Genomic DNA, 23,938 nt, shown 5'->3' with positions numbered 1-23,938 from the left:
ATGCAGTCATAGACATGTGAATGGCTCTCTGTCATGAAACTGTGTCCATCAATGTACACACTTGTTAATAGGTTTTATTAAAAAATGCTGAAAAGATGTTTCACTACTGTTCTGGTATTTTTATTATTTCATTTTTATGAGAACATATTTCTTTCCTCCCTTTCCGTTTAGTTTCTTTGCCTCAGCTTATATTCTCTTTACTGCCACTTCTCCGGAGTTCAGCTGCAAGTGCTCTGTTTTCTCCACAAGAATTTTATGACTCTCTAACAGAGTGTTGAGACACAAAACACTTAAGCAGCGCTGGAAAAGACTACGGGACGGGACTGACAAACAGGGACACAAAGCCCTGGAGTAATGAGGAGGAGAGGGATGGAGACAGACAGGAAGTGTGTGTGTGTGTGTGTGTGTGTGTGTGTGTGCGTGTGTGCGCGTGCGTGCGTGCGTGCGGCGGTGCGTGCGTGCGATTTCAGCCTGATGACCAAGCATTTCTACTTGTTATTTAAAGTAATTTCCAAAATCTCACAGGAAGCGTGCGTTTGGCTTCCAGAGGACATATGGTGTTAAATGTACCTGCTCTGCCCAGTTGTGCTCCAATTTGACGTTGATGAGCTACATCTCACGTGCTTAATGGTTCACAGCAGCCTCGCAGCATCTGTTCAATGTCTGTCTGAGGGTGGATATGCATTTTTAGGGCCATTAAGTGCACAAGTGACAGGGGTGGATGGAATAGTTCGCCCCAGCTCAATCAGATTCAGTGCAATAACCCTGCAATCCTAGAAGTCTAAAGAGAAACCCCGGATCTTAATTCAGACTTGCATGTCGAACCCCTCTGAAGTAGACAAAGAGGTAATTTGCAAAAAGCATCTGGATCCGGTGGTGAAGCAGGCCAAACAGTGGAGTATGTTCCCATCCACAACCCTTCTCCCAAAAAAACCTCTCCACCCAACCCCCTTTCCCCTCCAACCACCACCCTCGTCTGTTTATCATAGGATCTCCAACACACAATCAAACATGAAAGGATGAGTGCTCGCGAGAGCCTTTTTAGATTTTGTGGAAATGTGACATCTCTGGAAACATTTAGCCTGTCATAGCTGCTGCTGCTCTTCAAAGAGCGCAGAGAGGAATAGATTAATGTCGCTTCTGTTACAAACCTTCTTCCTGTCTATCCTTTCCTACTAAACACACTGGCTCCCTACATGTGCTGTAACCATACACAGATTACTGACTGTACAGTAAGCAGCAAATCATTTTAAGATGTGTGTACAGTATGTGCATCAATATTGTACCAGCCATGATTTCAAACTGATAAGGCATTTGTGCTTAATTCTTATATCACAAAATTGTTGCTTCTGTATCCCATTATGTAATCTACATGTAAAGTAATCTATATGTCTTTGAGTTATGCCAACTAAAGAGGAAAGGCATGTGAACACATACTGGACACTATGTCATAAGGGGACTACTTTGCATACAGCATTATACCGTATGTTTCCTGTATCAGTACAGGTCAATCAGAGATGTATGCATGTATGTGAATGCATCGATGTATCTCTTTCAACAAACTGAACATACAAACTACCGGACACACAAACATAAACTTTTCATTAAATCCCATCCATGTCAAATGCTGTGATGAGGTTCTCATCACATCCTACATTCTACACTGTAGCCTATAAAGACGAGAGTGGGAAATGAGACAGAGTGGAGAGCAATGACAGAAGAAACTGGAGTTTCCGGTGAGTTCTGAGAGCAGTCATATGCCAAACACACATGCGTACTCCACACACACACACACACACACACACACACACACACACACACATACATAGTCAGTGTGTACGTTACAGCCAACATCTGTACAGTCGCTACATTGGCGGGTTGTTGAGAAAATAAAACAGAAAATTTGCTTCGCTTTCTGTCAACGAGTAAACTGATTTGCGGTTCTGTAAATATTCCTTACCTTTGACTGATAGAGAGGCTAAAATTATGATACTTTCTTTATGGTGATCAAGAAAATGAGATATCATATTATTACAGTTTTTTACAATCACTTTGGCACTAATTTCAGAATCTTGACGTCATTTTTCAAAACTCTAGACACAAAACTCACAACCAATGATCAAAATGCTTTACTTTTTTCAATTGCTTGGATACAATACACATAAACCTGAGATCATTTGTTCATTTAACAAAGATCACCTGTTCAATATGACACAACTTAACATCAAAGTACTACTATTTCAAAAAGCATTTCACACATTACATTTCAGATAATTGTCTATTCATTTCATTACAATCATCTAATTATCAATTGATACAACTGCTCAAAATGATAAGTAACTGTTGCATTACTCTTAATGCATAGTTGTATGGAAACAGACAAACAATATTACATGTTTTGATCATGAAAGTTTCAAGATAACGAGATTCATTGTCACCAATTAGTTTGGAGCAGGAACCAATTAGACTACATTATCTATGGATGTAATATTTCATCATCATTCTTTACTGTAATGTATTACTGTTTATCAGACACTGTTTCTATGGTCCCTTTTATGGAGTTATATTCCTATCTTTAATCAAGAGCGCATTCTTTCAATTTGAGAGCATTTCTCACTGATATTACATTCAGATTTTGTAATAATTTCCCTCAAAACCTTGCTCTCACACTCAAATAGTCACTGGATTTGCTCTGCTTGTGCTCAAAGTTTGTGCTCGCGCTTGGATTTGCTCTGCTTGCACTCAAACTTTCTGCTTAGACTCAGATATGTTGTTGTTTGGACAGATTTCCTGCTCTCAGCTTTGAACCTTCTCCTCACACTCAGGCTGATTCTGCTCACTTGCAAAGTTTCTGCTCTCGGATTTCTCCTGCGCGGCATTTTTGTGTGTTATAACCCTATCAAAAGTCAACAACCAATAGAATGCCAGCTGTAGTGTTGACCAATGAAATGATCCCAACCCCGTTGAGGGCGTGCCACTTTACTTTAGAACGTCTGTTGAGGCGCGGCGCACTGTAACCTGACTGTAACCAAGTTTATATATCCCCGCGCCGTTTATAGCTTTATTATAAGTATATGTCAACAATGTGCACAGAATGGTCGGCGCTTTCACCTGCACCCGTCAGGAAACGGAGAAAGCTTTGAAGTGGGGCGTATGAAGTTATGTCCACAACTACGAGGGTGAGTAACATAACTTAAGCACCTAGCTAGCTAGCTAGCATATGGCCTAGCTTGATGTCCAGAAACAAATAGAGGTGGTTTAATGTACCTAAACAATGATCAATGATTACCAAATTTCTCTCTCATATTGCTCCTCATAACCACTGAAAACTGTCAAAAAATCTAACCCAAAATCCAATTATTATGGACGTTATGTGACTGATAACTGATTGATATCTGATTGATCATTGTTTAGGTACATTAAGTTACCACGTTAAGCTTTTTCACGTTAAGCGTTAGAATGTCCCGGCTGCTGTTGAGGGAAACTGTAGTCTATAACTTCCTGAGCGACTGATCGTCCATTTTTGCCCCTTTACATAATAAATATGGCTATGAAATGGAACATGAAATACATAAATGAGGCAATACATATATAGGCATTAGTCATTATAGTTCAATAGCCTAAATACATATGTTTTACTTATATTTATTTCCGGGGACTTTTATTTATTCCGTCTATTTATATGCACGTTATATTCAAAGGAAGTTTAGTTATCTCACAGGCTCAGACTAAAAGCAGCAGCAAGCCTGCCTGACATCAGTGCATAGCATATCACTGCAAAGTAAATAAAATATGAATAAATCACAGCGGTAGATTCCCAGGTCAGCTAGAGCGGGGTGCCAGCTCTGCAGACGGACCAGAGTCAGTCAGCACTGGGGAGCGAACCGCGGGGACCAAGCTCACAGGGCTGGTAGCTAGCTGCTAGCTAGCTGCAGCAGCTAATATTAGAATATTAGACCCAGCACCGGAGGTCTGATCCCCATGATTTAAAAACGAAAATCAAATAACCATTTGTTTTTAATACCTGTTTATGAAATGAAAATCAAATGAACGAAAAAGTACACGGACCCAGTCTGTTAAGTACAATTTCACCACTAATAAAACAGATCTAGAGATGATATGCTTTATTTGCAACTTAAATGTAATTTTTTTAATTAATACAAAGCAAACTGAGCAGAAAGAACAAATATTTTGTTGGTTTGTTTCTCTTCTTCCAGGTGTGACTTAAGTACCCGTTGAGCTGCATCACAGCTGCACTATGTGCATGGACCTGTGCCAGTCAGCACATCACTCACCTGTGTGCAGAGGACAGGCAGCAGTAGCACAAACCAAGAAGGTTGGCAAGTCTGATAATAATGCAATTGTAAAAATAATAATAATATAATAGTAAAATCATGTTACATACACTTACATACACTACATACACATGTTTCTTGCTTAAATTCACAGGGTGCACAACGAGGCCTGGGAGAGAAAATTACTGATGTCCACAAAACCAAATCAGAGAAGGTAAGGTAAGATAGTAATGATGTTAAAGAAAGCTATGTACACCTAATATATTATGTGTTGATGTCTATGAATCTGTCTTTAATAGGAGCATACTATACAAAGACAACAGTGGAGAGTTCCTGGATCGGTCTGTCCTCAAAGTGCCAGAGATCTACGAGGACTTCACCCTTTTCTGCACCATCAGCGTATAATCAAAGTGATAAAAGAGAGAACAAATTATTGTTTTCTCTGTTGACATGAATAGGTGCCTGTAATGTCTGCCCATATATTCAATCAATTCAATAAATGTTGATAAGTATCACTGCTATTTCTTAAATCATTGTAGTTTTTCAGAGCAATAAGATACAGATTATTAAAACCATGTTCACATTTGCAACAAATTAAAACCCTGATCAAGGCAAATTGTTTTTTCATGTTCCATAACATTTATAAAAAAAAAAAACACTACAATTAAATTTACCAGAGCTGACACTTGGTAAATAGCTTTAATTTACCTTGTCAAAACAATGAGTAATTCATAACAAATTGCACAATATTTGACACGAAACCTTAAAAGTGTATGGTTCATACTACGGTGAAGCAGTACAATGTGCCTATAGTACCGTATAGACAGGAACAGTTATAATGATGGCAAACAGATGACCCAGGTTCAGGTGAGTTTGTGAGCAGGGTTATGAATAAAGATAAGATAGGCCTAGTGTTCACAAGAGGGATGATTCAGGTATGGCAACACAAATTAAGAATAATTCAATTAAATAGGAGGTATGTACAACTAGTAGAATATAAATTAACTATACAAGAGCGATTAAGGTAAAGTTATGAGGTGGCAAGCTAAAGTATAGTCAATAGCATGGAGTCAAGTCAACAGTGTACACCAGAATAATATATACTGTGATTAAGTAATGATACTTACTGTTGTCTGTACTAATATAACAACAAAAAAAATAATATAGTATTTGATGCAGTATGGAGAACAACCAAGTCCCATATGAACCCAAGAGACTTTAAGTGCAGCTGTTGATGATGTTCACTACAAACAAAACTTGCAGATGGTTGTAGTCTGTAGCCAGTCATACAGTAGGTAGATCTGGAGCAGATGGTTGTAGTCTGTAGCCAGCCATACAGCAGGTAGATCTGGAGCAGATGGTTGTAGTCTGTAGCCAGCCATACAGTAGGTAGATCAGGAGCAGATGGTTGTAGTCTGTAGCCAGTCATACAGTAGGTAGATCTGGAGCAGATGGTTGTAGTCTGTAGTCAGTCATACAGTAGGTAGATCTGGAGCAGATGGTTGTAGTCTGTAGCCAGCCATACAGCAGGTAGATCAGGAGCAGATGGTTGTAGTCTGTAGCCAGTCATACAGCAGGTAGATCTGGAGCAGATGGTTGTAGTCTGTAGCCAGTCATACAGTAGGTAGATCTGGAGCAGGTGGTTGTAGTCTGTAGCCAGTCATACAGTAGGTAGATCAGGAGCAGATGGTTGTAGTCTGTAGCCAGCCATACAGCAGGTAGATCTGGAGTAGATGGTTGTAGTCTGTAGCCAGTCATACAGTAGGTAGATCTGGAGCAGATGGTTGTAGTCTGTAGCAAGCCGTACAGTAGGTAGATCTGGAGCAGATGGTTGTAGTCTGTAGCCAGCCATACAGCAGGTAGATCTGGAGCAGATGGTTGTAGTCTGTAGCCAGCCATACAGCAGGTAGATCTGGAGCAGATGGTTGTAGTCTGTAGCCAGCCATACAGTAGGTAGATCTGGAGCAGATGGTTGTAGTCTGTAGCCAGACATACAGTAGGTAGATCTGGAGCAGATGGTTGTAGTCTGTAGCCAGCCATACAGCAGGTAGATCTGGAGCAGATGGTTGTAGTCTGTAGCCAGCCATACAGCAGGTAGATCTGGAGCAGATGGTTGTAGTCTGTAGCCAGCCATACAGTAGGTAGATCTGGAGCAGATGGTTGTAGTCTATAGCCAGCCGTACAGTAGGTAGATCTGGAGCAGATGGTTGTAGTCTGTAGCCAGCCATACAGCAGGTAGATCTGGAGCAGATGGTTGTAGTCTGTAGCCAGCCATACAGCAGGTAGATCTGGAGCAGATGGTTGTAGTCTGTAGCCAGCCATACAGTAGGTAGATCTGGAGCAGATGGTTGTAGTCTGTAGCCAGCCATACAGTAGGTAGATCTGGAGCAGATGGTTGTAGTCTGTAGCCAGCCATACAGCAGGTAGATCTGGAGTAGCAGGTTGAATTCTAGCTATCATGGGTTGGTGATATGACACACAGATCAACAGGGGTCAAACCCCTCAGCCCCACCTGGATGAAAAGAAAGTAAAACAAAATACTTGTTTTTTCAGTTCAGTTTGTTTTGTATTAACTAAACAAATAACTGCTATTTAAGGAGCAAATAAGAAACCATATAATTTCTAGATCTGTTTTTATTATAGTGATAAAATTGAACTTAACATTACAACGTTTTATACAGATTGCTATGAATCTATTTTCAAACTAATGTTATATGAAGGAATGAAGACTAAATTCTGATGAACAACACACAACAGTGATGCAAAAACTGACACAAACAATCCAGTTTCTTGTGTTCTTTCAGTTATATTACAGTTTATGTTTTACTACTGGCTCTAACATGAAATTAGCCAAATCCCAGGAACATGGTTAACCAAACGAGGAAAAAATACAAAGTAGGGTCATCACATATACACACACTGTCCGTCATATGTCGTTCAATCTAGCTAGCTATACAATAAAGAACATATATTTGTTTCTGGACATCAAGCTAGGCTATATGCTAGCGCCATATGCTAGCTAGCTAGCTAGGTGCTTAAGTTATGTTTCTCACCCTCGTAGTTGTGGACATAACTTCATACGTCCCACTTCAAAGCTTTCTCCCGTTTCCTGACGGGTGCAGGTGAAAGTGCGTCGACCATTCTGTGCACATTGTTGACATATACTTATAATAAAGCTATAAACGGCGCGGGGATATATAAACTTGGTTACAGTCAGGTTACAGTGCAGCCGCCCTCAACAGACGTTCTAAAGTAAAGTGAACGCACCCTCAACGGGGTTGGGATCATTTCATTGGTCAACACTACAGCTGGCATTCTATTGGTTGTTGACTTTTGATAGGGTTATAACACACAAAAAATCCAAGCGCGCAGGAGAAATCCGAGAGCAGAAACTTTGCAAGTGACCAGAATCAGCCTGAGTGCGAGGAGAAGGTTCAAAGCTGAGAGCAGGAAATCTGTCCAAACAACAACATATCTGAGTCCAAGCAGAAAGTTTGAGTGCAAGCAGAGCAAATCCAAGCGCGAGCACAAACTTTGAGCACAAGCAGAGCAAATCCAAGCGCGAGCAGTGACTATTTGAGTGTGAGAGCAAGGTTTTGAGGGAAATTATTACAAAATCTGAACGTAATATCAGTGAGAAATGCTCTCAAATTGAAAGAATACGCTCTTGATTAAAGATAGGAATATAACTCCATACCCTTTGAGACTATTTACAGTATTGACAATACTGCACTGTATGCATGCAGGCCTATATATATATATATATACTGTATATATACATATACATATATACTTGTACCACATTGTTCGCCATGCACGACGGTTTTTTCCAAGATGTTTGGCTAATTGCAATGTAGATGAGAACCTGTGGCCAAATCCACAAGACAGAGTTGATGAAGATGTAGAAGTACAGTAATCACTTCTTCGTTTAGCTTTTTACAGTACAAGCAAGTTGAGGAACACTGCATTTGATGTTTTACAGTACTGTCTTTTCTATTTTGTAGCTAATTATTTTGCTTTGATTCAAGTAAACCTATGTTGTGATACTGTATTGTTTTTCATCAATATATTTCAGGTTATGGTCAATGAATCCACTGTCTGTAGTTTTCTCTCTACTACTGCAGTACTTTTACAGGGACGTATTTACATCTAGTACCATAATGAAACAGGTATCACCTATTTTGTACTACAATATTTAATGATTGTACGAACAATGACCCAGTGAAACTATGGGTAGCTTGTGTGTGGGTGATCTAAAGTAACATTTCAATGGTATTTCACAATCAATTTGTCTTTTGAACCAATGATTGTGCAAGTGCAAGATTTATTTAAAGATATGAATGCACTGCAATGTTTTGAACATTGGACAGCCTGTGTTCCAAGTGATGATTGTTTTGAGTTTTGTGTCTAGAGTTTTGAAAAATGACGTCAAGGTTCTGAAATTAGTAGCAAAGTGATTGTAAAAAACTGTATTACCATGGCACATTTTTTTATTTCTTATTGTTTTATACCAATTTTGACAAGCACAGTATAGGTGTTTGAGTTAAGTACCTACCACTTTTGTCTTCAAAGGCATGGACATAGATCACATCATAGACTACTTGAAAAATATCCTTATTACCAGAATATTAAAAAAGAAATGTGATGTGGTGTTAGGGGTTAGATGGGGGCTAGTCTCTAAAAATAGATATCTGTACATGAATGCAAAACCTGCAGGCGACGGGACAAGATTTGTAAACCTGACGCACCAGATGGTTTGTCAACACAGAACCATCTGAGAAGCCATCTTTGGAAACAGTTTGGAAAAGGGCAGGAACTTACAAAAAAATACCTGGCAGGGGATTGGATGAACCATCTGTCTATCACATCCGCCATTGTTGTTTTTAACCTAAACATGCCCTTACTGTACCTGCCAGTAGCTCCTTACAAGACGCTGATTGGTTAGGGCCACCCCTGTGTGGACACAAACATTACTTGAGGCCTGACAAGATGGATTATTGCGTAATCTCTTGGTATCGTGAGAATCCAGGTGTCGTGCAAAGTATTTTAAATAGTATAGATTTTGGCATCAAAAGCGTTCTGGTTTCTGTTTGTAGTCCTTTTGTAGTCCAGATATCAGTTATGAAGATATCCGCTGGTTACATTGGGACCCTCCAAAATATTGTCCAATGCCCCCCAGAGGCTATTTGTCAAATGCGTTCTGACCACTTTTAGCTAGTATGAATAGCAACAACACTCAGGGCACTTTTGACAGGGCACTTTTTCCACCATATATGGTGGACTTATCTTGACCGGAATACCTTTCATACCCTCCAACGATAAACAAAAGCCTTTTCCAGTCAACAAACAAAATATACGTCAGTCTTGGCTATTTCGTCACACGTCGAGCAAGGGCCACAGAATTCAGCTTTACTGACTTTTCAACTCCAAGGAGACACACTACTTTTGAGCAGCAGTTTTGTTGGCTCTCAGTGTAGTGTCCCCCAAGAATGTGATTTTGTGTACAGTGCAAATAAAAGACTGTAGACTGTATTTCATATTATTTCAATAATGACATATATTTCCCTCATAAAAAGGAACTATCATAGGTAAATAGTTTTAATGAAAAAGGCTGATGGTTGGACGAAGAGTGGATAACAGACAGCAGACACAAACTGGGAGGTGAAGTACTTTTGCTAATATAGACAGACTATAAGAAAGATGAGAAAGAGAGACAAAAATAGGAGTCAGAGAGGGTCAGACAGAGAGAAAGGAATGCTGTTTACTCATTGCACTCATCCATGAGAGGGCTCCATCTCAACAGTCAGTCAGCCGGACGTTGTCTTGAGTTCAGCACCACATCCAGCCAACACCCCCCTTCTCTTCCCCCAAACCCCCCAACCCTAAACCGCCACCACTTTACTAACACAAAAAGATGCAGCACGGCACTTTCCTTTTCACCCTAGCATGCAACTCCCCCTACCCCACCCGACACACACACACACACACCCCTAGCCTCCCCCCTTTCCCACCTTTGTATCAGTTGAAAGGCATATGGTTACTGCCATCCGATTCCCCTCGGCTGAAAGTGCCTTTCACTTTACCGCAGTTCACAAAGGGGTCAGACACAGCAAACAGAAATATTGTGTGAGAGCTCACTTTTTTGTGCCTGAGCTAAGCGATGTGAGAGACACAAGGGTAGCTAGGGAGAGAGAGCTGCTGATAAAGTTACATCTGGTCAAACAAACCTCACTCCATTCCTCATGCCAGAGCGGGAATTTATGTTGTCGTGAATAAAGAGTGGTATTTGAGAGAATTGACAGAGGCTAACCTCGGACATGGTCAGCCATACATCATTCATTCAACTCCACATCCATGCACCCAGATTTCCACACAGGTCGGATTTCCTGGTGTAGCTCAAACAGCTGCAGTAGAAATTTGGAGCCACAACAGTGGGATATTTTTTTCCCCGTAAAGTCAAATGATGATACAAGGGTTGTTTTGTCTAAGGTCACATCACATCATCACAATGGGAAAATCAATCATCACCGGGCAGGTAGGGCTGATAGCAGCGAGGTGTCAGAAATGTCACAGTGGCCGGTGTGTGTAACATGATGAGGCAGTGTTTCAGTCACAACCCCCCGGGTCCTTTGGGCTATCTAGTCTCTCCAGCTCTCTTTGTGCTGCTATGGTAAATCATTAATAATGAGTGTTCCTCTGCTGACCTTGTTTGTTAAAAGACTTGTACCTGACAACTTTCCACAGTTTGTGCTCAGAAAGGAAAACTATTTCTGACACAGACTGGGACCTACTCCTATTTCACAACGTCTCCCTGTGCCGGTTACACGAGTCATAGAATAAGTTGAGCTCTTTGATCTTTGTGATCTCTACCCCAGTGTCCCTATTGTTAACCTTAATAATTGTAGCCATGAGTTGAGGGTACATTTTCAATCCGCAGCCCTGTAATTAGACTGCCTATTCAGGCACCAATTTATGGCCGATATTTTTCTTGGCATAAAAGCTACTGAGCTAAAGATTCGATTTCCAAATGGGAACTCTGGGGAACCACACCAAAACAGCCTCTGGAAAGAAACCGCGCTGCCAAAGAGTCTTCAGCACTTCAAACACTTTACTGCCAGCTAAAAGAGATTAATTCTGAAAAGCTAACGGGTGTTTACTTTGCCCTTTATGATGGTTCCTTTTAGTAGGATAACATTTGGTGAGAAAGTGTCAAACTTGGTTTTGCTCGAGGTCTGCTGCTTCCCCGCAGAACAGGGACTCTTCAAGGAGATCCCCACCCCCCTTCAACCTCCCTCCTCCCCCCTTGGGTAACAGACTGATGAAGCTTGGAAGTGTGCCTTGTTCCACAGGGCCATCAAACATTTATTCATCTCATAAGCTGCTGCTCACTCAAGCAGCCTCACTCACAGCCGTGGGCACTGCAGTGAACTTGGCAAAGGGAGGGCAGGTCAGCCTCACAGTTATGACTGTCATATAAAAGATAGTGCAGTGAATTTATGTGTGTGTGTGTGTGTGTGTGTGTGTGTGTGTGTGTGTGTGTGTGTGTGTGTGTGTGTGTGTGTGTGTGTGTGTGTGTGTGTGTGTGTGTGTGTGTGTGTGCGTGTGTGTGTGTGTGTGTGTGTGTGTGTTTGTGTATTGGGGAATGTGGTGGTGAGGGTTTTTTTCACCTCTGAAAGGAAGACTGCCTAGCACCATAAATCTGTCCCTCATCGGGGAGACAAAATGAAAATGGCCCCGTCGTAAAACATCTGTAACGGCTCCATCCACCACCAACACATAATGGGGCAATTACCAAGAAAGGGGCTAGGACAGCATGAAGCCTTTAGCTGTCTTTGGTACACCACACAATGCTTTGGTGTGTTTGTGTCTCATATGCATATGTCTGTGTGTATGCATATGTTGCTGCTTCATTCCAGCTCAGGAACACAATGTGTAGATATTAAAAGAGGCACAGAGTGAATCATATTGCAAAAAAACACTCCACTTGTACCTTTTCATTGACCCTGGTCCCTGGTCCCCAAGAAACCACTCTGTCCATTCTGCACAGTGACAGACGGGCACATCTAATCTGAAATTGCATAATTGATGCCTGATCTTTTGCCTGGGCCCTGCGTCTTCCACACCTCGTAATCAAGCATAATTGAGGTTAACTGTACGGCATGGCTGAAACGCTAGACAGGTAAGCCGCAGCCTCTCATGATTAATGTAGTGTGTTAGTGTTCTGGGCTCTGACCTTTTGAGATAGGCCAGGCACCATTTTTAAGTGAAAGCTCTGCCTCTGCCGAGTTGTGGAGTTGTCCATCAAGTCCTCCTGCACCCCGCCACCCCCCACCCCACCATTATCCCCCCTTCCAAAGTCAGATCCTTGTCTTGCTGCCTCATTGCCCCTGACCCCTGTTTGTTTGCCTACATGTCTCGTTTTACAATGCAGAACCAAAACCTCTTTTTACCACCCAGGTCCCTCTTTGAATTTGTGTATGTTTCGTGTATTGGAGAGAAAAGGTTAATGGGCATTGATTGAACATGGATCAGTAGAGAAACAATTGTGCCTTTGACTCAGCTTCATTTTTCTATTTTTGGCCAAATTTTTCCTCATGTGGGCCGAGTGCTCAGGCCAGTGAATGCCATTGTCCGGCCCCTGTTGGTCAACGACCCCCCCTCTCCTCTCCACAAGCCTCCGCGGATGTGAATTGGCAGCGAGGTCATGTCCTTGCCTTGCTCCCAAACAGACGCATTGTCAGAGTGAACTGGGTAAATTTACTTTTGACTCGAGCTCATTCAGACCCTCACACAAACACACACAGAGACAAAAAGATGAACTTGCGAGCATACAAAAAGACGAGCTCCCTTTCTGCAGAGATTTGCAGAAGAATCAGAAGGTGTACTTGTTAATCAGGGTCTGGGATGGTGAAGGACCCGGGTCACAATCTGTAACATAGACCAGGGGCAGTAAATGGATGAGGAGGGGTGAAAGGGCACCCTCAGACATTCCTTTAGAAAATAAACAGAACAAAAGTGGGCTTCTCTGGACAGGTATTCCAAGCAGATCCATCAAGTTGACTTTAGTCTTTGCTGCTTTCAGAGTTTATAAATGCATTTCATGCAAAGATTTATTACAGCAAAGGTTCTACAGCAGCTAAAATAAGAGGCATTAGTAATGGCTTCATCCTCACATTTCAAAAGCCCAGTTGTGAGTGAGTTTAATGCAATTAGCAGGTTATCTGTAGTGAAGTGGAGGTGTCTGCTCTCTTCCTGTTATCGTATGGTCTGACAGGAGGGAGGGAGGGCGTTCTGTAGGACCACAGAGAAAGAGACAGAGGAAGAGATGGGCAGATGCCCCGTTAGAGGAAACACCCTGATCTTTTGTTACACTGTGGCTGCTGTGTTTGGGGTTTATTATCTGTCTCTGATTAAACAGCAGATGCCAAGTGCAACCAACCATCAATCTCTTAAACATTTTTACAGTTCTGCTTCTCCTTCGACACATGATTTTTTTTTTTTTATGTACAGAACAAATCTTTGTTTTTCCAAAATATGTTTTTTTTAAATGGATATCAGAAGAAAAAAAACAACAGTGACCTCTGGCATTAAGGCACAAGCAAGTGTATTTAATGTTTGGGGCCGCCCCTGCCTTTGTGTTGAAGCCAGTGGTTCAATGAAAGGCGGCAGTAGGGGTCACTTCAGGCATCTGCTGCTCTCCTGCAACACTCATCTGTCCATCTGTGTACGCTGCTGCCCTTCTGTCCACTCATACACACTCCCAGAAACACATATGCAGAAAGATACACTCAACTTGATGTTGCGTGTGAATGCACATGTACTGTAGGCACGTACGCCTGTCAGGGTGTTTTCATTCTGCATCTGTTTAGTGCAGGGAAGCACCACATTGAAGTGGCCTGTGTTCTTAGCTGGAAAAAGGTGTCAAGCTTTATTATAGGGGAAACTACAGTATCTGTAAACCATAATGGTGGGTACTAGAAGAAACTAGAGAAGGACGGACCCCTCCAGAGGCAAAAAAAAAAAACTGTGAGGAAAGAAACAGTTACTGAAAAACAAAAGTTCTATCTTGATTTTATCAGTAGAATTTTAAAAGTCCAGGTTCCTCTATTATCTTCCCTTCTCTACATTTAAATTGTATCCTTTCAAGAAATCAGAGCGAGATCTAAGTCCTCATGATAAATTGTCTAATGCGCGTTAATGCCAGTTAAACAAATTTCTGCTTGCTTAGAGGTCCTCGCCATCTGAAAGATCAGTGTGATTTATGCCTTTCCTGTCGCTGATGGGGACATCACTGATAACGGAGAGGTTAAGTATGAAGTCTCCCTACAAGCCAAGATGTTCTTTTAAATCTTGGAGTGGCTCCCGGGCCTTCCACTCAGAGCAACACCTAGTAGATCTTCACGTATGCAGCCATACAGCTCTCTGCAGTGGAGCCTCCACGCACAGATGTGGGGTGTCAAGACTATTTGTGTTTCTGAGGAAAAGGACCCGTCTCTTTGCCAACTTTGGTTTGCTTAGACTAATATATTAGGGCAGAGTTTCAAATAAACACCACTCTCTGTTTTTGCTCTTGCTTTCCTAGGCATGGAGCGGAGGGACAATAAGGTGGTTGTGATGAAGAACTTTATAGGAACATTTAACTTGAGAGTGAGGGATTGAAGCGGGTAAACAAAGCATTCCTTTCCCTTTCATCACCATTTAACTGTTCCCTTAACATTCAGTCTCACCTCCAGGCCAGTGCCCACCAGAACGGGGAACTTGTCAAATAAATATAAATCAAAAAGGAAAGGTTTATCCCACAAGTTACATGAAGTTGCTGAGAAATGTAGACTTGATTGCACAACATTACAGTGTTTCTAATCCAGAATCAGCTGCAAAGGCTCATGGTGTTGCAAAGTATCTCCCATAGTGCACTTGTGAGCAGCAGGGATAGCATGGCTAGTAGTAGCACCCCAGCGATGGAGTACCAGACACATATAGCCTGGAGGGCCATTTGGTTATACTCTGGGGAATGGTTGTTGTGTCAGTCATTTGCGGCGAGCGCTAAAGAGTGCACTTAGCATCCTCTGTTTCCCCCTAGCAAACATGTGGGGAGTGACATGATACTGTACAAGACTGCCTGGACAACATATAACATTTCAAAGCAATTTCCTAATTGTTTCCAGGCCAAGGTCGACATGGAAGCCTATATGGAAGCAATCCCTTCTTTCAGACTTTTTTTGTTTCACCCACAGATTGGGGCACATTAAAGTGTTAAGTAAACTTGACCCAGGCCGGCTAATTCATTGGGTTTGTGCATTCAGTGCCATATCAATGACAGTCAGTCAGTGGACTTCCTTCTTCTATACGGATGGTCACCATATGTTTATATGGTACAACCCTGAGCCAGCCTGTCACTAAATTATGACATTTCTTGTCCATGATGAGAGACTGTTTACAAAGGGGAGACTAGATTAGCATACCTGAAGCAAAGGCATATGTGCTCCATATGCACTGTACACATCGTATTGGGGGATTCTGGTGTTGATTTTGAGGAAACCAAAGCTTAGAAATTCTCTATAACTACTTAGAAGGGTCTAAAATTGCCATAATATAGTAGTTTATTTTCATAAAAAGCCATTCAATATGATGTTAAACCATGTTTTGTTAAGATGTGTGTGTCATTTAAGCATATATATATATATATATATATATATAAATAATACATTTTTAATTCATTGATAAAAAAAGACAAGTTCTTGGCCCCCTATTCCCTCATAAAGATTGTGTGTTCTTGTTTTTGTACATTTAAGGGAAGTCAGACTCTTAAAAACAACTTAAAATGAATTAAATGGAAGCACAAAAATGGGGTTTACATTAATCATCAGAAGTACCAGACTGGTAGACTTAGTTTTGAATTTTATTTGTACAGTAATGGTGTGGAATAGTATCCAGTAATATATGTATATAAATGATCTTATATATCATTGTAAAAGCTCTTTACACTCTAACTGAATGCACCTCAAAACTCAGATCCTATATGCAATTATGAGGTAGACATTAATAATGGTATTTTCCACCCTCTGCAAGAACAATATCGAATACAGCTTAAATTACTCTTATCAATGTAAGAAATATATGATTATCATGGAACTCTGTACATCACAAATAATAAAATAATTATAGAATAGAAATTATACCGATTTGAGTGCATTTTGTATATTTACAAAGAAATGCCGTTTTCTCATTTCTTCATTCGTTGCACTTTGTAAAGTTTTCGACTGTACAAATATTTACAGCTCCAAAAAAATTAATAATGAACAGCAGTGCATTCAAAGCTAATGTGCATTTAAATATCGTCTCGTTTGCGAGTCTTCTTTTCTTATATTGTCGTCATCAGAAAAGACAACTCTCGCTGACCGCGGGTCCTTGGCGCAGTCAGGCGTGGAAGTGCATTTCGTAAAGATGCAGACTTTTGAGCAAAAAGTTCGCCTCAAATTTGTGTGCTTTTTTTGTTTGTTTTTTTAACAACAGGGCCCCAGTCAGGCACAAGCCTGCTGTTGTGTCCTTTCTGTCCACAAAGGCGCACGACGCCTCTCCCAGCGCCTCTCAAATGCTCTCAAGTAAGGCAAAAATCTCTTGAAGGCATTACCATCACCATCTTATCTCCTCTCCTCAGACCAGTCTGTGTGTGTGTGTGTGTGTGTGTGTGTGTGTGTGTGTGTGTGTGTGTGTGTGTGTGTGTGTGTGTGTGTGTGTGTGTGTGTGTGTGTGTGTGTTTGGTAGATTAGACATTCACCCCCTTTATTTGGAAAACAGGCACTTGCTCGGGCCTGTAATGGCTCCAGCTGGACAGTGGCAATTACGGCCTGGATGCACATACCCAAAAGAGGCCGGCCTGGCTGGCAGGATCACACGGCAGAGCTGCAACAATAAAGCGCTGACAGGCAAAGCCCACTGTCCGCTGGCCTCGGCACGAACAGGTGCACAGTCGCACTCAATAGGCCCCCGTGCATCTCGCCTTGTACCCATCCCTTGTGCCATAATGGACGCGCCTCACTCACTGGGAAACAGAAGCCTGTTTGATGAGTGATGACTTGTTGCGTGGATGGGAATGAAGGCGTAACGCGTTAAGGCAGAGAGTGTGAATTATTATGACTGTACTGAGTCTGAATAAATAGCAGCTATCGCCACTGTGTGCATCCCTTTTCAATAAAGACAAGGCGCGTCATGCGTCAAAGCATGTCAGACCTGTGAGGGCTTTACATCTTCAACCTGTGACCCATCAAGACTTATCTTTGATTTCTCTGTCTTTTAAAGTTTTTTTTATGTATATTATATAAGGACCGCTACCTGCACCCACACTGCTCCACCACCATGTCCTCGTACTGTTTGTACACCACGTTATTGCCCGAGTCTATGTACAGGATGCTGATGGGGCTGAGCTTGGTGGGGACGCAGCAGCTGGGCGGGGTACTGTTGGGGTCCATGGAGTTCATGAGCGTCTGTATGATGGCGTGGTTGGTCGGCTCGAGGTGCGACCGCAGGGGGAAGTCGCACACCCCCTCGCAGTGGTACGCCTCGTAATCCAGAGGCGCGATGATCCAGTCGTCCCAGCCCAGCTCTTTGAAATTCACGTGCAACGCCTTTTTGCTACACCTGGATTTGGATTTCTTCCCATGCCTCTTTCCGTGCCGGTTGCTCAGCGCGGTCCTCCGCCGCCGCCTGGGCCCCTCTCCTGTTACCCCTCTCAGCGCCACCCCCTCCTCCTCCGCCGCCTTCCCCTTCACCGCCCTCTCCTCCTTCTCGCCGACCGACCTCCGCGACTTGATCTTCTCCTTCATCTCGTTGAACAGGTTCTCCCGCTTCTTGGAGCGGGTGTAGGCCACCAGTATGGCCTTCTCCTGCTGGGGCCGGCCGCTCCTGCCCAACCCCAGCTGCCTCAGGTCCACCTCGGTGTTGGATTTGCGGAGAGTGACGCGGAGCTGGAAGCAGAGCTGGTTCCCTTGCTGATAGGGATGGGGGTGGTGATGATGATGGGGGTGGTGGGGATGATAGTGATGCTGGTGTGCTTTAAACATTTCCCACGCGTCCAACACTTCCCAGCCAGCCTTGGTGGAGTCCAGCGGGTCCAGAGACCTGGAGTCCAGCAGCCGGTCCGAGCGGCAGGGGTACAGCTGGATGTCGTAGAGGCCCGTCGTCTGCAGGGAAGTCTGCACGTCCCCGGGCGCTCTCCGGAATATCCTTAATTCCGCCCCGACCAGCTCCTCTTTGTCTGAAAGGGTTGAGACATCAAACAGATACTTTTGTCTTCGCAGAGGAGAGTGCAAAAGATCGTCTGCAAGGATAAAAGAAGAAAATAATTGCAGTCAGATTCACTTAGGGTGTACAGTGTTCAGAGGGATGGAGGGGGGGAGGGGGCACATTCTACCCCAGAGGCCTTCTCTCTCTCTCTCTCTCTCTCTCTCTCTCTCTCTCTCTCTCTATCTCTCTATCTATCTCTCTCTCTCTCTCTCTTGTTTTCCAAATGTCCACCCTGCACCTGTCTGAAACAAACTACAGCTGACAAGTCCTCAGTTTGAAAATTATTATTGTTAAAAACTCCATGACTATATTGTACATTACTTCCCTGTATTTACTGTGACTTGATTACACTCTAACATCATTCTCTTGATAATACATGTTGTGATAATGCTAAAGGCTACATGGGGGCTAAGTTTACATGAACCTGCTGCCAGGCTTCCTCCCTAAACTTCTAGTTCCCCAAAAGTCTTGATTTCATTTCACGCAAATTTGTTGCACATGAACAATTTGAAATTATATTGTGATGCAAAGTACACAATATCACGTCACATACAGGAATATCTGGGCCAGCATTCGTTTTTGATATTGCAGTGACAATAATCCAATATATTCGAAATGGCGACATTTGAATGCTACGTCACTTTTAATCAAAGCCAGTATGCTTTAATGAAAATAGTTCTGCTTTCATTTCACTTGATGACAGATTGATTATGAATTTCCAGCTCTTTGACAGAGTGGAAGAAAGCTTTTCCTTTTTTACAGTCCTAACAGGTCTTAAATCTATAGCAGCAGTCAGAACATCACCAATGTAGTTTTCTTTTCTTGAGAGCTCTTGCAGAGTTGTAAAGCAAAGAAAAAAAAAAAACAAGGGGCCTAGTGATGTGAAGGCCCCTGGGTGCTGCCAGACACAACGGACTAAAGGCGACATACTGTACACTCAACTGAACAATACACAATTAATGCATTATTCCCCGCTGGAGACCCAGGAGGCCTGCAAATATACCATCAAGGCGAATCAATGAGACTGGAATACACGAAGCGTTTACAACAACACCTTCAATCTCTTCATTTATGTGTCTGTGGTTTTTACAAAATACGTTTTGGATCAAAATGATTTATGTTTAGCATATGTTATCATTCATGTCAAGCTGCAGCTTATTGTAGTATAGACACAATGAACATTTTCTCGGTTTTGCTCCCAAAAACAATACGCTATAACAAGCCATTTTGTAACATTTCGTTCATATAGCCTATTTCCTTCTTATGAAAAACGAAAACAATTCAGCAAATATGAATTAAATATAATTTTTATTTCCTGCATTTTTTTCGATTGAGCAACTGCAGAATCCGGGGCAGAATTGATCAAGAATATTGCATTAAATCCAAGAAAGAAAAAGTTGATTTACGTTTGGGATGAGTGAAATATTTTCTTTTACAGTACGTGTCCCATTTTTCTACTTATTAAAAGCCCAATGTTCAAAACCTAAATGCGGAATTAAATTGCTTGTTGAGATGGATGGTTGGTTGTCTCCATTTCTTTCTGGAAAGAAATCAATAAATGAATAAAAGTGACATGCTACATCTAAACACCCCTGTGATGAGATTTGTAAAGCTTGTTCTAAAGACATATTTGAATCTAGTTGTCAGTTTCCCTCCGTGAACCCTGCCGAGGCAAACACTAAAAGCAGATTGAAACCTTGTGCTCGTTTCAGTGTCTGCGCGTATGGTCTGCATTAGGATTCTTTTTTTTTCTCCTTTTTTTATAAGACCTCAAACAAATCGAATACAAGTTCACCAAATAATTAACAGTTCTGAATTCCCAACTTCCTCATTAAAGCACTTCCCTTCTTATATTTCATTTCATCCTGCCAACGACAACATTCCCCTTAAAACGCGCCTGCATGGACTGACTGACTGACTGACTGACTGACTGACTGACTGACTGAACACACTGTTGGAGTTATCGAGAGATATTCGTGTTGACAGTTTCAAAAAAGAGAGTTTTCTTAATTTCATTATAACGTAAAAAGCCATTTTTTTTTCCTTTACGCGTAAGATGCTTGACGGTGGATAATTGGGGGGAGAATGCGGTGGACTTTAGTACTAAAACGGCATCCTGTGCACTTTTGTTTGACCTTGTTGCTTGTATTTGAACAAATGCAAAACATGTTTTTGTCATGTATGCCTCTGTTTAGAAAGAGAGAGAGAGAGAGAGAGAGAGAGAGAGAGAGGCCGGACTGCGCCATCTGCGCTTTAATGAGTTACCCCAAGTGCCAAAACTGATTTTCAGATTCGGGTTATTCTTTTCTGATCTTGCCTTTTCTGACCTCCAGGAAACACCCTGCCTGGTTTTATAAGCAAAATGGATTTACCTACAAAAAGTGCAAAAAGCCAAAGAAGCCGTGGATCATAGGCGCACTCAGTAAAACCTGTCTCTGCTTGGATGAATAATGCGTAAAAGACGTAAAACCTGTTACTTTACGCGTCGAAAGCTGCCCCATGTGCATTTCTTTCCTGATGGAGGCGATTTAAATAACAACAACTCCCAGCTGAGGTTCATTCTGCAGGTTAATGCAATGCAACACTTAGGGGACGCTGGGAGGGATCCTAAAAAAAAAACAAAGGCGCTTGAGCTGAAAGAACTGGAAGAAAAAATAATTTTCCGTAATTAAAGTGGCGGTCGCAAAGGGAGGTTCCGCAGTAAAAATACGAACCACTTCACAGCGGAGGAAGTGCTCATTCATTTTTTTGGTGATGTGCCCATCGTGGCCGAGCTGGGTCATTATGGGAGAATAGACAGTGTTTGATATGTTATGACATGAATACTCAATTAGATCACCGAGTTCAAATACTCCAATCAGCCGTTCGATGCCAAGCAGCTCTCAGAGGGTCCAGCTCGGGGTCAGAGCCAGTGACACATCACATCAAAATCACAGGAGAAAGTGAGGCGTTTTTCCTATAAAATCAGTTCACACTGCAAGAAATGCCCACACGGACGAGCCTTTTAGCTTCATATTCATTCTTAAAACGTCTTGTTTTTTCCTCTGAAAACGAGCAGTTGTGTGAGAGAACACCTTTTATTCATCAGTTTATTTTTAGCAATAAGTATCAAACCTTGTAATAGGTTTTTAAAAAGTACATTTCACTGAACATGAAGCTTGAAAAAAAAATTGCATTGGAAATAATTGCAGTTGCACCTCAACAAGTAGGCAGATAATAATGTGATTTACTCAGGACTAAATAAGTCGTAATGATGGACATTTCTTGCAGCGCGCAGTCTCGCAGTGTTTCAGACCGGAGGGAACGCAAACAAAGATAGCTTTTATTTCCCCTGCAAAGATTAACTCGGCTGATGTCCCATTGTGTGTGTTGGATGTGTTTGTGTTTATCAGATTGTGTTTGTCCTCGCAGGCCAGTCAAATCACTTAGTAACACATGTTAACTGACCCAAACACCTGCTTCTCACACCGAGCCGCTCTGCCAGGGCCCCCGGCTCCCTTTGTCAGCACAAGTTGGCCAAACTGGGCACCATAATGGCAACAGATTGTACTTTTCTAATATGTGCCGGATTTGGGGTTTAACCTCGGTTTGTATTTTAAAATGTACGGGCTTATTCCACGGTGTTTGCGTTTGGAGATTTATTTATAAAAATCGAAAATGAAACAACCACCTAGTGCTCTCATATTACTGAAAAAGTTTCCTCTGTATTCACGTGGAGGTTGGGAGCAGAACAGTTTTGGCTGCAGCCTGCACTGACAGTGATTTACAGCCTTCATTTAGAGTGCCTTAATTAGTGTTTAACTGTCGTGTTGCCAAGAGGTTAATTTAAGTGTAATATAAGTTAATACTTGGAAAAAGTTACATGTTTCGGCAGCTGTACGGCAAACAGATCCGAATACAACCACAGCACTGCTCGTGAACAACATATAATCCTGCAGCTTTCTAACTTTTCTTTTGTTTAACAGTTATTCTTATTTTTTATTGATATTTTCTGCGCGTAAAAGTGCTTTTGCACATTATTCTTGCCCGATTTAAAACGTGCGTAAAAGTTACCGCTGCGAGCGTGTTTTTCTATATTTTTTTATGCATGACTGTAGTTTTTAGTCACATTTGCTTCAGATCTATACAAGAGGAGAATATTAGACAAGTCAGTTGAGAAGAAACTGTGCCACATAATTATGCAAGAATGAGCTGATGGAGCTGGCAGCGGACTGAAACCAACCTGTTCCTCTGTCCACAAAACTTGTTATGGTGTTGGCAGATTTAGAGGAGCGGAAAAAGCTTGCGTTTAGTCCGAGCTTCTCTGCAGCCGAGTACGTCCTGTATATGGAGAGCATGTATTCATGCGGCACAATAGAGTCCTTTAGGTCTTCTTTGTGATGGCCCACGATAGGGTGCGTAGACGTGAATATGTCTTTTAGGATTTTGGATGACCTTTGTCCGTCCCGATGAGAGATCCGGGCTCCTCTGTTTCTTCTCGGCGCAGAGGGAGAGATGATAGCAGCAGACTGGAAACACGGTATATTCCCAAGGAAAAGAAGGAGCAGGCCCAGATATAGCGTTACGAGTCGAGATGCGTCCATGGCTGGAAGAGTCACCGGGAGTTATTGAGAAAGTCTTTATTTCCCGCTCACTGAAGTTGGATTCAGGGGGCCGCCGGAGTTGGAGATGGTGTGCGCGTCAGTGTCGGAGAACTGCTACTTTTGCGCCCTCCGGTCGCACCAGAAGAAGTGCGTTTTGCGCTCTGGATTACACACAAGAGCGGAGACTGCTGGGCCGAGAGAAACACGCCCACATGGTCGCTCAGTGCAGGGCTTCCCAAACAATTTCTTGTCACAGACCTTCCAAACAGACGCGCACTAGTGACAACGGATCGCCACAAGATACAGACACGAGAGTTTTTGTTGGTGGTGGTTCAGCAGCCAATTGCTGAACTTAGCCTATATACACTGTCCATAGAGAATAATAGGGAACTTTATTTTGGATGACAATGACTTAACTTGTGACATCAATTAGTGAATCAAACTGAAATGAAATAAACTATTGTCAATGTGGATCCTTTCTCAAAGACTTAGACTATAAGCACATAGAGCTACTTCCGTTACTACCAAGTTTATAAAGTTGACCAAAGTATATTTAGGGCCACACAATTTTCAGAGAAACTAAAACAGAGTTATAGTGCTCCTTATCACAAAGTCTGTGAGTCTGTAAACTTCCAAGGACACGTCAGATTAGATTAGATTTTACGCACAGATATACTGAAAACACTGTGTGCACAAGGTGATCATAAAGCAGCGGTATTTAAAGACATGCGTTTTGTAACTGGGTTTGACACGTTATGTAGAGATGTTCGTAAATTC

The 23,938-nt window shown here is 42.1% G+C and overlaps 1 protein-coding gene across 1 annotated transcript; it reads right to left on the bottom strand.

The window, feature by feature from the left end:
- Nucleotides 1–16,181: 16,181 nt before the first annotated feature.
- gdf6a (growth differentiation factor 6a) lies at nt 16,182–23,324 on the bottom strand. The gene is made up of 2 exons (XM_039804812.1): nt 22,801–23,324; nt 16,182–18,612 (listed from the first exon to the last, which is right to left on the bottom strand). The coding sequence occupies exons 1-2, from the start codon at nt 23,159–23,161 to the stop codon at nt 17,624–17,626; spliced, it is 1,350 nt and encodes a 449-aa protein (XP_039660746.1). The 5' UTR covers nt 23,162–23,324; the 3' UTR covers nt 16,182–17,623.
- Nucleotides 23,325–23,938: the final 614 nt, after the last annotated feature.

This window comes from Perca fluviatilis, chromosome 7, assembly GCF_010015445.1.
Source record: "Perca fluviatilis chromosome 7, GENO_Pfluv_1.0, whole genome shotgun sequence".
NCBI lineage: Eukaryota > Metazoa > Chordata > Actinopteri > Perciformes > Percidae > Perca > Perca fluviatilis.
Note: the sequence above shows the minus strand (reverse complement) of the source record. Positions and strands in the feature narration are given on the sequence as shown.